Here is a 19,296-nt window from a genome sequence, read left to right as displayed (position 1 = left end):
CCCAGATGCTGAGCACACCCACCTCACAGGGCAAGGGCCCAGGGCCTGGGTGGGCTGAGGGTTTGTCCTCATGGCTGCTGGTGCTCAGGAAAGGGGCCCGGCACCTGCCTGACTCCTCTGTTCCCCACCCCTCAACAACTGATTGTTCAGGCCTCGCTGTGATGAGGCCGGCTGCTGTGGCCTCGGGCTGGTCTCCCCTTGCTGTGAGCCCACCACCTGCTGCAGCTGTGTGGCTCCGCTGGACTGCATGCTGACAGGGAGCAGCTGTGTGGCTCCCGGCAGCCAAGGAAGGATGTCCCCGTGGCTCCTGGGCACCGCATATGAGGCATCCCTTCTCATCTCCACCCCGGTGTCTGCTTCTCCCAGGGCAGCAGTTTGCGGAACCTCCCACCACCAGGTTTCTGCCTGTGGTGTTTGCTCTGCCTAGAATTCTCCTCCTGCCCTTTGTAGCCTGGTCTCCAGTGTTCCCTCTCCTATGAGAATGCCCGGATCCTCCCACCAGTAACCCCCAGAGGCTTGTCCTGGCTGCTGGAGCCTCATGCCTGCCCCATGGCCCCCCTACGGAGAGCCACAAATGCCTCTGCCCCCTAGGGAGGGGTGGGCTTGGGGGTGCAAAGGCCCAGCAACCTTGGCTTTAAGGTGGGTGACCCCAAGGTCACTCCTGTGTTCCTGAAAGCTCCCAGGGATCCTGCTAAGGCTGGGATGGCATCTGCATCTGCGATCAATGGCATTCCTGCCAGGCTCTTTCTCTGCTCCCCTTCCCTGCCCCTGCTCTCTCCTTGGGGGCAAGTCCCCTTAACTCCTGCCTCTGGGAGTGCCGGGCTCAGCTCTGATGGAGCCCACCCACCCAGAGCTGGGAGCCCGTCTGGGGGGTGGACCCCAGGATCCATAGTCTTCACCAGCTCCCTGGGCAACTGGGGGTCCAGCTGGGTGTGGGAAGCCTCTGCAGTCCTCACCCCAGGCCACCGTTCTGCCTGGAGCATTGGAGTGAGCGTGCTGAAGCAGAGCCCTGCCTTCTCACACCAGGGTGGGGATGGGGGTCCTGGGGAGGCCTGGGGGCAGTGGAATGGGGAGGCCTGGGGGGGGCGTGGGAGGCCTGGGGGGACCTGGGGGTGGGGTGGATGGGAGGCCTGGGAGGCCTGGGGGGATGGGAAGGCCTGGGGGGGGCCGTGGGAAGCCTGGGGGGATGGTGGGCCTGGTGGGAGGATGGGGGGCCTGGGGGTGGGAGGGGGGGACCGCATGCTTCCAAAGGAGCCCCCTGGCGCTGCATCGCTCCACCCTGGCTACCTCCTTGGATGAGGTAAGCAGAGCCAGGGGAGGTGGAGTGGCAGCTGGATAATGGCCTCCGGCTCCCAGGGATCTCCCCCCACAGCCCACCCCTTACAGGGGGCCTTGGCGCTGACACGGTCTGCTGACCTGACGCTGGGCCCTGTGATCGCCCATCGCTTCCCAGAGCCGTGGAGGGTGGGTAAACAGTCACCCGCCTTGCTGCCACATAGAGAAGCAGCAGCCGAGTCGGGAAGGTGGGAGATGACGGCGTGAGCTTGGGGACCAGGCCCTGGAGCGCCCTGCAGAAACGGGCGCAGACACCCCCGGGCGCACAGCCAGCGCGCTGCGTCCCCCCCTTCTCCGCGGCCGCGACCAGCACCGTCATTCCCCTTCTCACAGAGGTGCTCGTGGAGCCTCAGAGAGATAGGAAAGCGGCCAGGATCTGGGCGCTGCGGCCCTTCTCCCGCGGAGCGTGGGGTCTCCCCAGGCGGCCCCCCTCTGGAGACGACAGCTTCGCGGGGCAGGGAGGGCCTGGGGCCTCGGCGCTGTGCCGCGCAGGTCGCCTGAGCGGCGCGGGCGGTACCTGGCAGGGCGGCTGCACAAAGGGCGCGGGCCTGGGGCTTCCACCTACTTCGACTGTCCACCTGCCATTACCCCGCTGTGACTGAGCCACCTCCTCCTCCTCGTCTCCACTGCCTCACCTGCGCAACGGGAATGTCTCTCGGGAGCTGGGGGCAGTTTACAAGGGAACAGGGCGCCTGAGAGCCCTTGGCAGGCGCCGCGGTCACCGCGTCACCTGTGCTGCCCGTCGGGGCCCAGCAGGGGCTGGCCAGGTTGGGGGCTGCTCCGCGTTTTGTTTTGTTTTCTTTCTTTCTTTCTTTCTTTCTTTCTTTCTTTCTTTCTTTCTTTCTTTCTTTCTTTCTTTCTTTTCTTTCTTTCTTTCCTTTCTTTCTTTTCTTTCTTTTCTTTCTTTCTTTCTTTCCTGAGGTCTTTTATTTTCTTTACAGTTATCACGCCAGGAATTCATAGGGAATGGGTTCCAGCAGTTCAGGCTCCTTTCCATTGGTTCTCACAAAGTGTGCTTCTCTGGGTGGGGCAGGCAGGTGCTTCAGTTGGACCCAAGTACCTTTCTCTTTGGCTTCCTTCTTTTTTTGATCATTTTCCTTCACACGCTTCAGGAAGCTATCTCGGCTCTTTGAGTGTTTAATATGCTCAATGTGGACATTAATCTCTTGGCAGGAATCTTGCCCTTAACTTGTTTGTTTACAACAATGCCAACAGCATGCTGAGTAACACTGTAGACTCTTCCAGTTTTGCCATGGTAACATTCGTGGGGCATTCCTTTTTGAACAGTGCCCATTCCCTTGATGTCCACGATATCACCTTTCTTATAGATTCGCATGTATGTGGCCAAAGGAACAACTCCATGTTTTCTAAAAGGCCTAGAGAACATATAGCGGGTACCTCTCCTCTTTCCCTTTGTGTTGGTCATTTTGACGAATTACTGGAAGATGGTGGTTCTGGCCGAAAGGCCAGGCGCGGTTTTCACTGGAGGCAGCAAAGATGGGTCATGGGCCCGACCCCCAGGCCACCCTGGCCTGCCCTTGTCAAGCTCCTGCAGCTGGTGTCACTACGGTCCAGAGGTATCTGTACATCCCCATGGATCTAAAACCAGTTCAGGCTCTGAGGGCGGTGGCCAGTCCCCACCCTACCTGGCAGCCACTGATCATCTTCATCATCTCAGGCTCTGTGTCACTGTGGGGCATCAGCCTTTCCTGCCATCCCCACAGGGAGTGTCCTCTGTAATCCCTGGGACAGGGCAGGTCAGGCCCACAAGGGACTCCCGGTGTCCTGGAGCTGTAGCGCAGGAAGCAGGGGTGGGGGCAGTGGACTGGGGGCAGGAGGTGACGAGGGAGGGGTCCTGACAAGCCAGACCAACACAGCAGCACAGCCAACACCACCCTCAAGGTCACCAGGGCCAAGCCAGGGGCTGTCGCCTCTCTGTGTGGGCTCCAGGCTGGACCTTCCCCTCTGGGGGCCTCCCCAGGGCCCTCGCCCCACCCAGGGTACATGAGTGTTGACCGCATGCAGGTGCCCCTCCGTGGGGCAGTTCTACTCACCTACTGACACAGTAGAATGCAATCAGTCTGAAGATGTCCTCAAACACAAGAACAGAGCCTTCCAGGTACAGTACTGAGGAGAGAGACAAAGGCCTTGGATGAGCATCCCTGTCAGGCAGGACGAGGCTCTCTGAGGGTGGGGGCCGCGCCTGCCATCCCCACGGGGGCCTGGCCCCACGGCAGTGCCCAGCACCTGCTGAGGCCTTCAGGGGAACTGAGCTACTCTGCTGTCAATCCGTGGGGACTGCAGGGGTTATTACGGCAGCTGGTGTTATCTCTAATGTACAGTCAGCATCTGAGGCAAAATGACATGGGAGACTCTGGGCTGTAGATGCCGAATCAGACATTTAATTGACCAGGGTTATCCCAGCATGACAGGGAGCTGAGGCAAGCTCCCCAGATCTGTCTCAGCCTTAGGGAGGCGGGACCAGGGCCACGGGCCCTTCACCCAAGAACCTGGGGCCTATGAGAACCTTGCTTGGTATGGCACACAGGCAACCCAAGACTGAGGGTGACCCAGTGTTGTCCAGTGCTGATGACAAAGAGGTACCAAAGCATTTGCCCAAGACCTTGTCCCATGGTGGATGGGCCCCCTGGGAGGTGCAAGGTTGCAGGGTTGTGCCTTCAGTTAAGTGGGAGGGCTGACCAAAGGGGAACACAGCACCGTCCCTCATCCTGCTTCGGACCCTCCAGGCACGGCGCCCAGAGAAGCTAAGTGCTTTGGCCGAGGCCCACTGCCCGTGGTGGCTGCCGTCCACCCTCTCAACTCCTGGCTGCCATCCCAGGCTGTGTCTGCCCCAGGGGGTGCTCTGTCGGCTTCAAGCCACCACAGGGAGCTTCCTCAAGTGTCAGAAGCACCAGGACACCAAGTGGCTGTACTCGAGTCCAGCTTCCTAAGGTTGTCCTTGTGTCCGAGTGGTGGTGGGGGGTAGGGTTGGGCTCCTAGGCCTGGCTCCCGCCGTGGGCTCAGCCCCTCCACCTGCAAGAGGAAGGAGCCGTTCTGGGCCCAAGCCCGCATGCATGGTGTTGGGCGGGGGGGCAGCAGGCGGTCCTGCCCTCCAAGCCCAGGACAGTACCCGGCAGCAGCGGGATGGCCACACGCGGACCACCGTGCTTTGTTCCAACGGCTCTACTTTTACATTCGCCTTCCTTCAACATCCTGGATGCTGTTCCCAATGGCTAACGTGACTTTTTAACAGAAGTTTACATTCATCATTGGTTTATGGCGAAGAGATAACGGTTCCCCATTAGGATAGCTATAAATGCTTCAAACGGGAGTTTAAAGAAAAATACTGCGTTGGTTCCAGGCCCAGCAGCCCTTGGGAAAATCAGAGACGTCAGGGCCAGGGAACGGAGCCGGGGGTGGCCACAGCGCCACCTGCTGCTGGCAGTGGGGGCAGCACTGACTGTCCTCAGAGGTCAGACCAGAGGAGGGTGCCAGGGCCCCAACGACCTCCCTTAACCTCAGGACAAGATCAAGCTTGCAAATCCCTCAAGGGGGGATCGTAGTGATGCAGGCATTCCCAGCCTGGCACCCTGGGAGGGGGGTGGCTCCACAGTGGCTCTGCCTTCCCACGGGCACATGGGCCACATGTCTTTTGCAGAACACACATGAAACCTTTAAGATGGGATGCCCGGGTGGCTCAGGGTGTGATCCTGGGTCCCAGGATCAAGTTCCCCATCAGGGTCCCTGCAGGGAGCCTGCTTCCCCCTCAGCCTGTGTCTCTGCCTCCCTCTGGGTCTCTCAGGTATAATTTTTTTTTTTTTTTTTTTTTTTTAAAGAAGCAACCTTTAGGACGGAGTCAGCCAGTCCCTCCTCTGTGCCCTCAGGCACCAGGGCCCAGCACGGGTCCAGGCATAGTGGCCCAGACACCCTTTTACTGTTAAAATCGTCAATCTGTAAAAGCTCTTGTTGGTTTGTAATCTGACCTGTTCTGCCGCAGCCCTGGGACCCTGCCACATCCCTCCATCTGACACATCCACGGATGGCATCTGCTCACGGCACGGACGCAGCTCGGGAGCCCGCGCATGCCAGGCCCAGGGCATGGCCCAATCCTCAGTCTCCCCAGGACCCAGCACAGTAGGGCGCACAACTTGGGAGATCAATAAATGTTTATGAAATACCATCTGGGAGGGAGAGCCCAGGGGCCCGAGGCCTGGGGGCACGTGGCGGGGACCTTAGGCCTCCTGCTGCACGGATCCCCCGCCCTGCCCTGCGGGAGCCTGAAGGGAAGCCTCCCAGACAGCGTCCACGTCCTAGAGCACGGCTCACGCGCGTCAGGCAAGCGAGACCAGCCCGTGCCCCACGAGCAGTGGCCGGGCTTCGCTCCCAGGACTGCCCCAAGTCTGTGCCGTGCCCGCCCGCTGGCCTGGGGGGGGCCCGATGCCTGAATGTGAACATGCATCCGTCATCCTGTCGCTTACCCTAAACGTGCCTCAGTTTCCTCAGCTCAAATCAGGGATAATAAAGCATCCACCTGTTACGGTCGAATCGCGTCCCCTGTACATATATGATGAAGCCCTAAGTCCCGGTATGCGCAGATGTGACCTTCTTGGAAACAGGGTCTCTGCGGAGGCCATCGAGTTAACGCGCAGACTGATTGGGGTGAAGCCAGAACCGCAGGGGTGGTGTCCTTATAACAACACGTAAGGACGCGGGCCGCAGGCACACGGAGGATTCGGCGGCACAGCTGAGGAAGGGACGGTGCCAGGTCCATCCGGGTGGAACGCCAGCCAGGGCGTTTGCTCCTGGCTCTTTCCTCGTGGGCAAGGATCCAACTTTGCCCTTCACTGCCCTCAGGATTCAGCCCCAGAGCCTTCTGGAGTGTTCCGACCTCCCCCAGGGGAAAGCCACACACAACAGGTGCTCTGCAAACACTTGTCTTCCCAGCGAGGGGCTAACCCTGTGACCTGGAGCTGGGAGGCTGTGGCCCACGGGCCGCCATGCATGGTGGCCCGCCCTGTACCCTGCCCTGTGCCGGGCACACCTGACAACTCCAAAAGGGGCGGTGGGGCTGGCCAGGCCCTCAGGCGCCCGCACCAAGGGTGGACCAAATTCACAGAGGCAAGGGTGGGTCAGTGGCGGCTCAGCGTGGGGCGGGCAGGGGGCAGGGACGTGACATCAGTGGTGTGGCTTTCTGCTTCTTTACTGTGTTAAACTATAAAAACTCACAATTTAGCTATTTAAGCATCGTGAGGGTACAATTCAGTTGCACTGAGTACATTTACCTTGTATAGCACGAGGCCTCTTGTTCCAAGTGATGAAGCGTTCTTGAACTTATAGCAGTGAGGTGAGTGCCACACCAGCATGAACGTGCCAAAAGCCACTGCGTGGAGCACACTCAGAGGCTGAACTGGACGATATTGGATATATAAGTACCTCTCTAAATAAAGCCACTATTTTCTTTAAGATTTTTTATTTATTCATGAGAATAAGAGAGGGGCAGACACAGGCAGAGGGAGAAGCAGGCTCTATGCAGGGAGCCTGATGTGGGACTCAATCCCGGACTCCAAGATCACGCCCTGAGTCAAAGGCAGATGCTCAACCTCTGAGCCCCCAGGCATCCCAATAAAGCCATTATTTTAACAAAAAGAAACCCATACACAAAGATTGGACTGAATTTCACTTATGTTTTCTGGGATTTTTATGACACGCATGTATGACTTCAGTAAGCAGAGAAACTGTGAAGTGTCTACATTTTTCTCTATTCTTCCAAAATTCTCTGTAAATTGGGGGGCATCTGGGTGGCTCAGGTCATGATCCCGGGGTCCTAGGGTCCTTGGCAGGGAGCCTGCGTCTCCCTCCCCTCTGCCTCCCCCTCCATCTGCTTGTGTGATCTCTCTCTCTCTCTCCCTCTCTCAAATAAACAAGTAAAATCTTTAAAAAAAAAAGAAAATACAGGGCAGCCCCAGTGGCCCGGTGGTTTACTGCCACCTTCAGCCCAGGTCATGATCCTGGAGACCTGGGATCGAGTCCCATGTCAGGCTCCCTGCATGGAGCCTGCTTCTCCCTCTGCCTGTCTGCCTCTCTCTCTCTCTCTCTCTCTGTGTGTGTCTCATGAATAAATAAATAAAATCTTTAAAAAAAAAAAAGAAAATACAATTCTCTGTAAGCTCTTCTCCAAAGCAGACTGGTTTCCAGTGTCCTCTCAGCGGATGGTGCATCCGTGGTACTCGCAGCCCTCTGGGCACAGCCAACAAGGCAGGTGTCCCCACTGCTGGAGTGCCCCCGTGCCCCTACCCCACGGGCGTCAGAAGCAGCCCCAGGGGGACCTGGCAAGCCTCTGGCCTCCACAGCAGTGGAAGCCAGGAGCCCAGCCGGAGTGGGGCCGGCCTCCGTGCACGGTCCCCGGGGTCCCTAGGGCACACTCCAGGCCCCGACTGAGGCAGTTCTCCAGTGAAGGGGAAGCGGGGAAGGCGTCCAGGCAGTCACACTGGCACATCCAGAAGCGACAACCAATGACAGAGGCCACGCTCCGTGTCTGCTTACAGAAGGAAACCCGTTATCTACGAGTTGTCACCAGGGCTGCGAGGGGACAGGACAGAGGTGCCAGGCCCTTGCTCACGGCTTCTGGCGTTTACAACTTCCACGTTGCAGTGAGACAGTCATGGAGACCAGAAAACAGGAGTGGATTGGTTTTTACAAGGGATTCCGTCCATTTGAGATTGCCTTTTTCCACCTAGTGTCCCTTCCTCCGGGGGCCTCAGGTTGCTAAGTGGGTCCACAGCTGCTCCCTTTCACCACTGAGGACCATGTTTTAGGCCCGGAGGACCAGTTTGCTTTGCTGTTCACCCACGAAAAGGCATCAGGGCAGTTTCCAGTTTTCATTTTTTAAAAAACATTTTATTTATTTGAGAAACAGAAAGGGAGAGGGAGAGAGGGGGCACGAGCGGAGGGGGGCAGGGGTGGAGGGAGAGGGAGAGGCAGACCCCCTGCTGAGCAGGGACCTGCCCCACCCCTGATATGGGCTCCACCCCAGGACCCCGGGATCACGTCCACAGCCGAAGGTAGAGGCATCACCACTGAGCCTCCCGGGAGCCCCCCGCCCCCGTTTTTAGTCAGGATGCATAGGGGATGCTGTAGACCTCTGTGACGAACGAGTCTACACAGGCGTGCACCCTCCTTTCTCTTGGGCTCTGCAACACCACGGTTGCTGGGACTGCGGCACGTCCCTCACCAGGTTTTGGAGGTGGCGCCAAACTGTTTCCCTGAGTGTTTGAACCACTTCACAATCCCACCGGCACCCACCAGCAGTGCCGGACCCACCCGATTTTTCCCCATGCTGGTTGGTTTGGTGTTTTCACTTTTTTATTTTAGCAGTTCCAAGGGGTGTAGAATGAGACCTTACCACCATTTCAATTTGAGTTTCAAAAACACATGAAACACCCTTACGTGTGATTACTTGCTGGCCTGTATACCCTTTGGTGAAATGTCTATTCATGTGTTTTGCCCATTTTCTAATTTGACGGGGGGTTTTGTTTGTTTGTTTGTTTTCTTTTTTAAACGTGGAGGGTTTGTTTTTAACTGCCTTCTTTTTTTTTTAAAATATTTATTTATTTATTTATTTATTTATTTATTTATTTATTTAGAGCGAAAGAGAGGCAGAGACACAGGCAGAGGGAGAAGCAGGCTCCATGCAGGAAGCCCAACGTGGGACTGGATCCTGGGTCTCCAGGATCACACCCCAGGCTGCAGGCGGCACTAAACCACTGTGCCACCAGGGCTGCCCTTAACTGACTTCTTTTTTTTTTTTTTCCTTAACTGCCTTCTTAAGAGGTCGTCACAGAAGTGGCTGTCCTCCAGGGTCGTGGTGACACTGCTGAGCCAACCTTCCCTGAAACCTATCACCTGGAAAGGGTGAGAAGGCCGATCCTAATGGATTCTCATCCTGTTTCCTAAAAGGCACAAAAGATTGCCCAATGGGGTCCCTGACAGGGGAGGCCAGAGGTGCTGAACCTGGAATCTGGAGCCACTGTGCCAAGAGTCTGGGGAGCAGCGGGCAGTCAGCTGCAGGCCTAGCAGGTGCAGCCGGGCCCCTTCCCCTCTGGCTGCCCTGGGAACCCCCAGCTGGCCATTTGTGGCTGAGGTGGGAAGAGGACTTTCTTCTGTCCAAAGGCTCAATTTTCTGCAATGAAAATTATTTCCCCTATTCCCGGGAGGTGAAAGCGGGGGAACCAGCAACTTCTCTGGAGTCCAGGGGACCCTGTGCTTCTAGGCCCAGCACTGGCCTCCACCTGCTTCAATACGATGCTGCAGGACAGCTGCCTCTCCAGTGAAAGGGGCCCCTGGAGCCGCTGGTTCCAGCAGAGGCAAGGCTCCTGATGAGAGAGCAGACCGTCCTGCGCCGGGCGGCAGAGCTGTGCCCACTGGGCAGCTGCTGGCCGCCCCTACAAGGACTGGCACTCACAGAGGGGCGGGCTCTCGTCCTGCCATACACAAAGCCCAAGCATGGACAGAGTGGCCAGGTGTGGGCAGCCAGCTCCCCTGGCCACATGCCCTAGTCCTGAAGCCTCACCCTTGGACACCTGCTTCCTCCAACTGCCAAGTGAGGACAAGAGCACCCCCGGCTCCTCAGGCACAGGTTCAAGTGGTACCGCCCAGGGGCAGCCCCTGCAGCACAGATGACTGAAGCCTGAAGGTCTGCGGGTAGGTGGACCTGGGGGAGGACGGCCACTTGAGGACATGCTGCAGACAGACCCCTTCTCTCTCCCTGCCTGGCAGTGATGTCCAGGGTAAACACCTCGGCCTCTGCTCGCTGGCTGGCCTGAGCCCCTTCCCTGCCTCCTTGCCAGCCCACCCGAGCGCCCTCTGTGAAGCCCCCACCCCGGCCCTGAGGCTCCTCCGTGTCCTCTCTTAGCTGCACCCCCACCTCTTCCACCAATCCCAGGCCCGGGGAGGGGGGTGGCACGAGCTACAGGGAGGCTGAAAGGGAGAGAAGCAGGGATGACCTGCTGGCCACGATCAGAGGTCCAAGCAGGGGACTGCTCCTGATGCTTGGCTATAGCACTTCTTGGGCCACAGAGAAGTGCTCCCTCTTCTCCCTGGCTGCAGCCCTGCAAACCACATGGCTTGATGAGCAGAACACCAGCTGGATTTCAACCCCCATTCAGGTCACCAATGAAGCACTTCTGGGCAGTGCACAAGCTGTCCAACTGTCCACGGCAGCGCGGGTTATGAGCCATGGCCACCTTCGTGGGCTGCAGTTGGCAGGAACAGCCCCGAGTTCCAGAGGAGGACCCATCAAGAAACAGCTTGGCTCAGAAAACAACCTGGCTTTGGCTTCAGGACCTTACCCTGGAGTGTGCAAAATTTCATCTCAGGTCTAGAGGAAAGGTGACTCTTGCTCACGGAAGCAGGGAGGCCCAGAGAGGTTCAGTGGCTCGCCAAGGTCACAGAGCTAGGAAGTGCTACCAGGACTGACCCCGCGGAGCACGCTTTCACGGAGCGCAGCTGGTTCCAGGCCTCGCCGCCCAGGAGAAACACGAGGCAAACTACATTTGCAGTTTTAAGGTTTCCCACAGTCACATTAGGAGTGGTAAACAGAACCAGGCCAAATTGATCCTGATAAAATATCCTATTCAATCCAAATAGCCAAAATATGATCAGTCCGACAAACCATAACAAGTCACTATTTTACCTGTTTTTTCATACTAAATATTCAAAATCCCGTGTGGATGTTAACTGATAGCTGTCTCCAGTCCAACTCGCCTCATCTCCGAGTCCTGCCCACTGCCCCATGGGCAGCAGAGCCCAGAGCAGTGTTGTCACCCAGGGGCTGGTCTGCGTGGTTGCGTGCTGGGGGCACCCTGACAGCTAGTGGGGGAGGCCCCGGCAGGCTGCGGACCCCCACGCCACACGGCAAACTCACATCAAGTGGGCCGCATGTCAGAGACCCTGTGGCAGGAGGAGAGGCAGCATGTGCTCCCGGGGCTGGTGGGGGGCCCAGGGGTGCCGTGGTGCCCAGCATGTCCCTCGCTCGACACCACAGCTCGGGCTAGAGCTGAATGGATGTCGGAGGGCCCCCCAGGATGGCGGGTCCTGGGATCTTCCTGCCCCTGTCCCTCAGCAGCACCACGAGCTGAGCCCCGGGGTCAAGAACTGGGGACGTGTCCCTGGATTCCAGAGGTCACACCTGCTGGTAAACACCAATCCCAAGCCTCAGGATGCAGCCCTCTCCTCTGCTGCCCTTGCTGGAAGCATCCAGGGCAGACTCAGCCCTTGGGAGGGACTACAGCTCTGGGGAGCAAATTCAGGGCGGGGATAAGGAACCAGGTGGCTGTGGGGCAAACGGCACTCCTAGATCAGCCCATCAGTGGGCAAGGGGTGCTCTGACCTGTTCTCTAGCTCCTCACTGGGTCTGAATGTGGCAGCGGAAGAAAGGTGTGTTACGTATAGACCTCTGCATCCCTTGTCCCCGCCCCCCCGCCCCCACAGGGCCGGGAGCCCTCCTGAATCACCATGAATGCCCTTGGGCGGGAAAAGGGACACACTCCTACTGTACAGAGAAAGCGCCTCTGCTGACATGGGGAAGGTCCCACAACCGCCCAGGGGTCAAGGTGCCAAACTCTCACGCAGTTCCTCTAGTCTGACACCTGATTCAACCAGGTGGTACTTCTACCATTTAGAACAGAGATGGAAATGGATGTCTGGACCCCAAAGGATGTGACCACCCCAGAGGCACCCCAGAGGTGCTGAGGTGAGACTCAGCACCTCACCTCTGCCTGGGGCTCTGCCCTGCCCCCTGAGCCCTGGACCCAAGGCTTGGTTCAATTTTCATTCAGCACATATTTGCTGAGCACCTACTTGGTGCCAGGCCCTGCTCCGAGCACCAGGGAGATGGCGGCTCCCCGTGTTCCTTGCTGTCGCCCCGCCAACCACTCTCTCCCCGGACCTAGGGTGACGCTGCCACAGGTCCCCAACCCCTGAAGCCCACTGGTTCCCTTCTCCTCCTTCAGCCGTGCTGCAGATCTGTGCTGTCCGTTCTCCTCCTACATGTCCCTGGGGTGTGTCTCCTCCTCCCATACCTGCTGTAGGAGCCGGATGCATGTGCACCGTGCTGCCGCTGGGCCACTGCCAAGTCCCCTCTGGTCTTTACTCTGAGGGGTCTCCCCTGCACTCCAGCCTCCACACTGCCCCCCTGCAGTGACGGCCATCTGTCTGTCAATCCGTCCATCTAAAGATTCTACTTTTAAGTACTCTCTACACCCAACATGGGGCTCGAATCCATCACCGCAAGATCAAGAGTTGTATGCTCCACCTCCTGAGACAGCCACGTGCCCCAAGGGGCTTCTGTTTAAAAGGGACATGAGATCACGTGGAGGAAGAGGCACATGGAGAGCATTCTTGGGTGGGCTGGCACATGGCGAGTCCCTAATAACTGGGTGCTCAAGACCATATAAAATGTCCTGGGTAGGGCCTAGTTACTGGGGAACTGGGTCTCACTGGGGGCTGCTCAGAGCAGTCCTGGACTGGGAACAATGACTACACTAAAGAATATTCCAGCAGGGGAAGTTCTGTTGGGCCAAGTTCCTTAGAAGTTTCCACTGTGAAAACTGAGACCAAGACAAACAATAAGCACCACAAAACATATGTGATCGCAGCAAGACTGCTGATAAAGTAGGGCAAGCTGTTGAATGATTCTCGACAGATAAAGAGAGACGGACACAAAGAGCCATGGCGGACACCAGTCCATTTGTACCGAACTTTCCAAAAGGTCCCACCCCTGGTTTCTTCCTTAAATAGTTCGGGCAGAAAGAAGAAGTTGGTGGGACAGGCATAATAACGTGGCTTCCCAAAGGCCAGCCCGGCTGCCTAGACACGGAGCAGCACTTATCTGCCTCGGCCATGGTGAGGCCCAGGTGCTCAGGGTGTCTGGGGTCAGGAAGACAAACAGTAGCACCTCCTCTCTGTGTGTGGCTTTGCCCTCCCAAGGCATTTTGTGCATCTATCTCTTGCCATGCAAGGTGAGGGGGCCCAGAGACACTGAGTGACTTGCTTAAGGTCACACAGCAGGTTACTGAGGGAGCCAGATTAGAATCTGGTTCCCTGACACCCGCCCATGACTTTGCACAAGCTCACACCGGCCCTAACGCTGTCCCTTTTCCTAGAGGTGAGGCCGCCTGGGAACCTCCAGAGCAAAGCAAATCTGGGGGGTGCTTCAGAGGTGTTCAGAGGGGACAATTGGCTTTCTCTTCCAGGAGAAAACCCTGAAGCTTGTAAGAACATTTCCTGGTGAGTCCTAAACGTGGGGTAAACCTCCAAAGCAAGCCGAACCTCCACACAGAGCCACCAGGAGAGCAGGAAGGGCTTGTAAAAGTACTTTGCTTTGTTTCTTCCACTCTTGCCCTAACTTACTCAGCTTCCCCAATGACCCTCATTTTAAGAGCAGAATCTGGTCTTATCATGCCCCTCAGTAGGTGCCAGCTCCATGTATATATGGATGGATGGATGGATAGGTGAGTGGATGGGTGGGTGGAGGGAGGGATGGATGAAGGGATAGATGGAGGGAGGGATGGATGGATGGAGGGATGGATGGGTGAGTGGATGGGTGGGTGGAGGGAGGGATGGATGGAGGGATAGATGAATGGAGGGATGGATGGATGGGTGGAGGGATGGATGAAGGGATGGAGGGGTGGATGGAGGGGTGGATGAATGGAGGGATGGGATGGAAGAGTGGGTGGGTGGGTGGACGGGTGGGCAGAGAGTCACTCTTGCTTTCCTGCCCGGTGTTCAGTATGTTCACATGTATTTTCTTGTCTGTTCCTCATCTTAATTTCCTTTAGAAGCCTAATTCACTCCATTTGTGGTTAAAGTGAGGCCCAGGAGTCAAACATCTTTAGTTCACAGAGCTGGTTAGGTGGGAGAAGTGAATGCAAACCCAGATATTCTCACCCTCAGACCCAGGCCAACAGGAAAGGCGGGCAGGTGGGCAGGTGGGCAGGGGGAGGGCTATTAACTTCTTGTGGACATGTCCTGTGCATGGTTCCAGTTCACCATCACTGCGAGTCCATTTCACAGTTGAGAGAACCAAGGCTTAGTGAGGCTGGGTATTGAGCAGCATTGAAAAGACCTCACAGCTGATGGAAGCAAAGGGGTGGGACTTGAGTCTGGGTCCACTGGGTTCCAAAGTCCACCCCCTTGGCCCTTTGGGACCAAGCCATCTGTCTGCTCAAGTATGAGGTGTTACAAAGTAGCGATGAATGGCCAGGTGTTTGCTGAACACTTGTTTCAGCCCTGCCCTGTGCCAGGCTATGGGGACCACAGATCCCGTATCACACAAGCTCTACCCTGGAAGCTTCCAGTCAGCAGGTGGGAAAGGAGATAGGAAAACACGGAACAGACAATGATCAGGCAAGGGCACACAGGGAAACTTCACTGTCCACCCAAGTAGAGGCCCAGTGAGTGGTGGGACGGGGGAGGATGTTGACGGGCAGGTGGGCGCCCCCTCCTCTGCTATTTCAGGACAAACTAACTCAGTCCTTCCTGGCCAATGCCTGACATTCCACCACTGTCGCGTCCGTCCTCGCACTTTTACTCCTACTAAGAACTGAGATGCACATGTAAAGTAGTGCTACGATGGCGTTAGTGTTTCACCTGTTAGTAGAAATCTCTTTACCGGCTAGAGAACTTCCAGACAGCAAGTTTTCATGGAAGGTGGCGGGGGAGGCAGAAACAGCTAGAACGTAAGGTAGATGCCCCGGATGCAAATGTCGAGTGAAGCTAATCCACACCCACTGCTCTGGAGTGACAGAAAGCCCAGGAAGCGCTGGGGCCTGGACCCTGACCCCTGACACTTCTGAAGTCACTCCTAAAAGATGGGTGGCTGCAAAGAGGCCCCTGGTTCTCTGAAACACTTGAGTTGCCTGGCTTCCCTTAGACGTACTTGCGGAAGCTGTAAAAGCCCTGCAGGTGGTGGTCACTGTACACACAGAGGCCACTCGCTCGGGCCTGATGCTGGCGTGATGCCCTCACCCCTACACACCCATTTCCTTCATCTTCCCCTTCTCCTGCCTCCAACACCCTGTGTTTTAAATCTTTCCCCCATCTCTGTCAACACTTCTCCCCTAGTCCCACTTCCCCTGTGTGCTCCTGTGTCCCCTTCCCACAGGCAGGCCCGCCCTGTGTGCTCCTGTGTGCCGGAGAGGCAGCACAGTACCTCCACCTCCTCAGGAAAAGGAGTCCCCCTCTTTCCCTTTCCTTGGCCTCGCTGGCCTGTCCCAGGTCGCCGCATTATCAAGGCCCTGACCTTGGGCAGGTGTCTCAAGGCCTCCGTCCTCCTGGCAGGCTGGATAGCCGCATCCCTCACCCACCAGCGCGGTCCCTTCAGAAGCACCAGTGTTGTCAGGGCACTTCCTGCTCCAGGTCTGTTCGTCCTTCCCCAGGGCAACAGCCACTACTGATAAGAAGAATGAATCAGCTTCTTAGCAGAGTTCTCTGGGAGCGAGGGGTTGCAGAAAACAATGGTTCTGACTTGTGAGTTGATGTCACTCAATCCCTGTAGCAAATTATAACTGTCGGTCTTTACCCAGTGCTTTTTCTATCTGGACGCAGTGATGGCTCTGCCCCAGAAATACCCCCTTCTGTCAGCAGGCAACACTACGACTCCCACTCTGATAGCGGCTCCCACCTGGCTTCTCCCCAACAACCCTGAGCAGTCCTCCTCCAGCAGCCGGGCGCCCTCCGGTCAAGCCTATTCTGACAGCGGCCCCCTGGACGTAGCGTTGGACCCCATGGGCTAAAGCCTCGGTTCCCCAGGTCGCCCCCACCCCACCCTTTAGATGCCACCTGCATGTCCAGGTGGTCCCCGAGGCTGGTGACCCAGTGGGGATGGAGGTGGGCTGCTCCCAGAACGCTTCTTGGGCTCTGTTAACTTGCTGGAGTGGCTCGCAGAGTAAGAGGCAAACATCTTACATAGAAGGTCACCAATTTCATAGAAAATGATAGAAGTCGGGGACAGCCAGATGGAAGAGGCGCACAGCACAAGGTATGGGGAGAGGCAGGGAGGGGAGAGCCTGCCCACCCTGTTTGCGTACCTCACTCTCCCTCAAACTCCACGTGCTTACCAACCCAAGAGCTCTCTGAACCCTGTCCTTTGGGTCTTTATGGAGGCATCACCAGTGGGTATGATTGATTAAATCTTCATGGTGACTGATTCACCCTCCAGCCCCCCTCCCCACCACCCCTCGGCCTGACGTGGTTGGTTCCCCTGGCAACCAGCCCCCCCCCCAAGTCCTGTATAAACTCTGGTGTGGTTGAAAGGGGCTCATTGTGAGTATCAGGACATCCCATGAGTTTGGGGAGCTCTGTGCCTGGAACTGGGATGGAGACCAAACGTGTATTTCTTACTAGAAATCATGATTAACACAGTTACGATGCTGTTGAGTGCTTTCCATGCACAGGCCACACTGTCCCCTGCCCTGCACATATTCACTCCTCAATCCTCCAGCAATTGTGCAACAGCTGTTCCCATTTTGCACACAAAGAAACCGAAGCACAGAGAAGTTCAGTAGCTTGTGTGACGTGCAAAGTGATGGACACAGAAGAGCGCTGTAGGACAACCCGCCTTCCGAAGCACATGCTCTCAGGACAGGTTTGCTGTGACCAGCACAGAAGGCTCACCACAACCCAGTACTGTCTCCCTGGTATGACAGCAACAGTTCGCTTTGCCCATCCCAACCTTGACATTAATAATAACAACCGTTCCTCACCTTTTTGTGGACTTAACACACTGTGGTCCAAAGACAGGTTAAGTCTCATTCTAGTCAGTTGGTGAGCAGGTCATACCCAAGAGTAGCACTGCAAATGTCCCGTGTGGCCCTCAGAAGCAACCTGGATGACTGCAACCTGCTCCTATATACAGACATGTACTGCCCAGGTCAACTCATCTTTCCTCTTTGGTGTTAAAGTTCCCCCAGTCCAGTGGCAATGACCCTCTGCGCCAACCAGACTCACCGTGCTAACCCATGAGGTGGGGCTCTGTTTCTTAATCACAAGTGGATCTATCAGCTTCCACTACGGGGCCTAAAACCACAGACCTCAGAGTGGGAGATCTGCTTGGGCAAGAAGAAACCCTAACCGAGCTCAACAGGCCAGCCTCTAGAAAGCCAGGGGGTTGGCCCAGGTGGTCGGGGACAGGCAGGAAGTGGGGTGGAGCTGCCCCTGAAATGTGCCAGAAGGTCACTCTCTGTGGGGGCCAGGCCATATCATTCACCACTGTCTGATGGCTCCTTTTCCTTTTCTTTTTCCCTTTCCTTTCCTTCTTTCCTTTCCTCCTTTCCTTTCCTTTCCTTTCCTTTCCTTTCCTTTCCTTTCCTTTCCTTTCCTTTCCTTTCCTTTCCTTTCCTTTTCTTTCCTCCCTTTCCCTTTCCCTTTCCCTTTTCTTTCTCTCTCTCTCTCTTTCTTTGGCAGCCAGCAGAAAAAAAACGCCATCACATACATGTGTCAGCGTCACCACCTTCAAAAGGTGCAAATGAGTGAAACAGTAGCCAGAGTTCCCAGGTGTCTAACTGGCACCATAAAGGCACCCAGTGTCTCTTCTGCTGGTTCTCTGCACCCCCTGCCACACACATCTGGCCTCTGAGGGTCCCTGGGAAGCTACATGGCAACCAGACACTGCAAAGCCTTCTTTGCACTCCCGGCAGCAAGGGGAGGATGTGGCAGGTGGTCATGCTCGTTCAGAGTGGTGGCTGCCCCTCCATGCAGTTCCCATACTCAACAGAGGGCAGGCTTGCAGTTCAGGGCTGTCTGTCCTCATGGCATGACCAGTCTGAGCTATCGGTTCCGTGCTTTGCAAAGAAACCCTTAACGAGGAACCAGAGGGCAACCCAAGCACACAGAAACACAGATGTGGCTGACGTGAGCCTTTCTCACTCGAAGCAAATGGAGCCAGGCCACAGATGGGGCTGACCACCCGGGTTCAGGGGATCCCCTCATCTCCCTCCTTTGTCTGAGCATGTGGGGAATCCCATCAAAAGGCCACAGTTCCAGGTCTGGGCCTTCCCCTTGCCCACTTCCTTGCAAGCTGACCCCTGCTGCAGCCACCACAGCCACAGGGGGCCTCAGAAGATCGGTGGTTCCTTCCTCCCTTCAGGGACTGCAAGGAGGGCATCTATGTCAGATGGGATTTACCCAGAGCCTGGAACCCTCTGGGTAGGCCCATTTCACTCTTCTGTTTGGCTTAATCTTGCAGGAGGATTAATAATAATAATAATAATAATAATAATAATAATTATTATTATATTATTATTATTATAAACGTGATTATAACCCTCTCTTGTGTTCCAGGTACTGCCCTAAATACTTTAGGCCCATGAGAGACACCATGATCCTCCCCACCGTAGAGGCCTGGAGAGGCTAAGCGAGGCCTAGAGAGGTCACACAGGTAGTAGAAGGCAGAGCAAGATTCAGACACAGGTGGTTTGACCTCCATAGCCTGTGTTCAACCACCACGTCAAGGAGGCAGGTACAGAATGAGGAAGAGTGAGCAAAAAGATCAGAGCAGCAAATCGACATGGCAAAGAAACACCTTAGCTGGTACTTTCTTGGTGTTCTAGGTTCAGGGGTCTGAGGTCTGGGGAGCAGTGGAGTAATATAAAGAAAGAGCAAAGTAAAAAACATGCAAACTTATAAGTGACATCTCTGTAGTCACAGCCAACGGGACAGGAATCATGACTGGAAGAGTTACAGCAGGCGAAGAATTTTGGTTTGAGTTTTCATGGTCTTCTCAGCAAGCTGAGCACTGCGTGTTTAAAAGTTTAAAAGTGGAAAATGAGATTTGACCATGTGGTCCTGGGAGGTAGACATGAACCGGAGGAAGCGAGCTACCTCCATTCCCGAGTGTCCTGGTCTGTCACTTGGGCTCCTGATTGGAAATGAGACACGGCAACCAAACACAATATCCTGGCTTCA

General features: G+C 56.1%; 1 protein-coding gene and 1 pseudogene across 2 annotated transcripts in view; both read right to left on the bottom strand.

Annotated features, from left to right (window-relative positions):
* The window catches only part of RIN3 (Ras and Rab interactor 3), a 104,175-nt gene that overhangs the window by 36,744 nt on the left and 48,135 nt on the right, over positions 1–19,296 (bottom strand). For both annotated transcript variants that reach the window (XM_038544123.1, XM_038544124.1), the window contains one exon: positions 3,390–3,462. In XM_038544123.1, the coding sequence (XP_038400051.1) occupies positions 3,390–3,462 (73 nt within the window). The remainder of the gene's footprint in view (positions 1–3,389; positions 3,463–19,296) is intronic.
* LOC106559083 lies at positions 2,229–3,381 on the bottom strand (annotated as a pseudogene).

This window comes from Canis lupus, chromosome 8 (genome assembly GCF_011100685.1).
Source record: "Canis lupus familiaris isolate Mischka breed German Shepherd chromosome 8, alternate assembly UU_Cfam_GSD_1.0, whole genome shotgun sequence".
Classification (NCBI taxonomy): domain Eukaryota; kingdom Metazoa; phylum Chordata; class Mammalia; order Carnivora; family Canidae; genus Canis; species Canis lupus.
The sequence above is the reverse complement of the archived record's forward strand: the minus strand, read 5'-3'. Positions and strand labels throughout refer to the sequence as shown.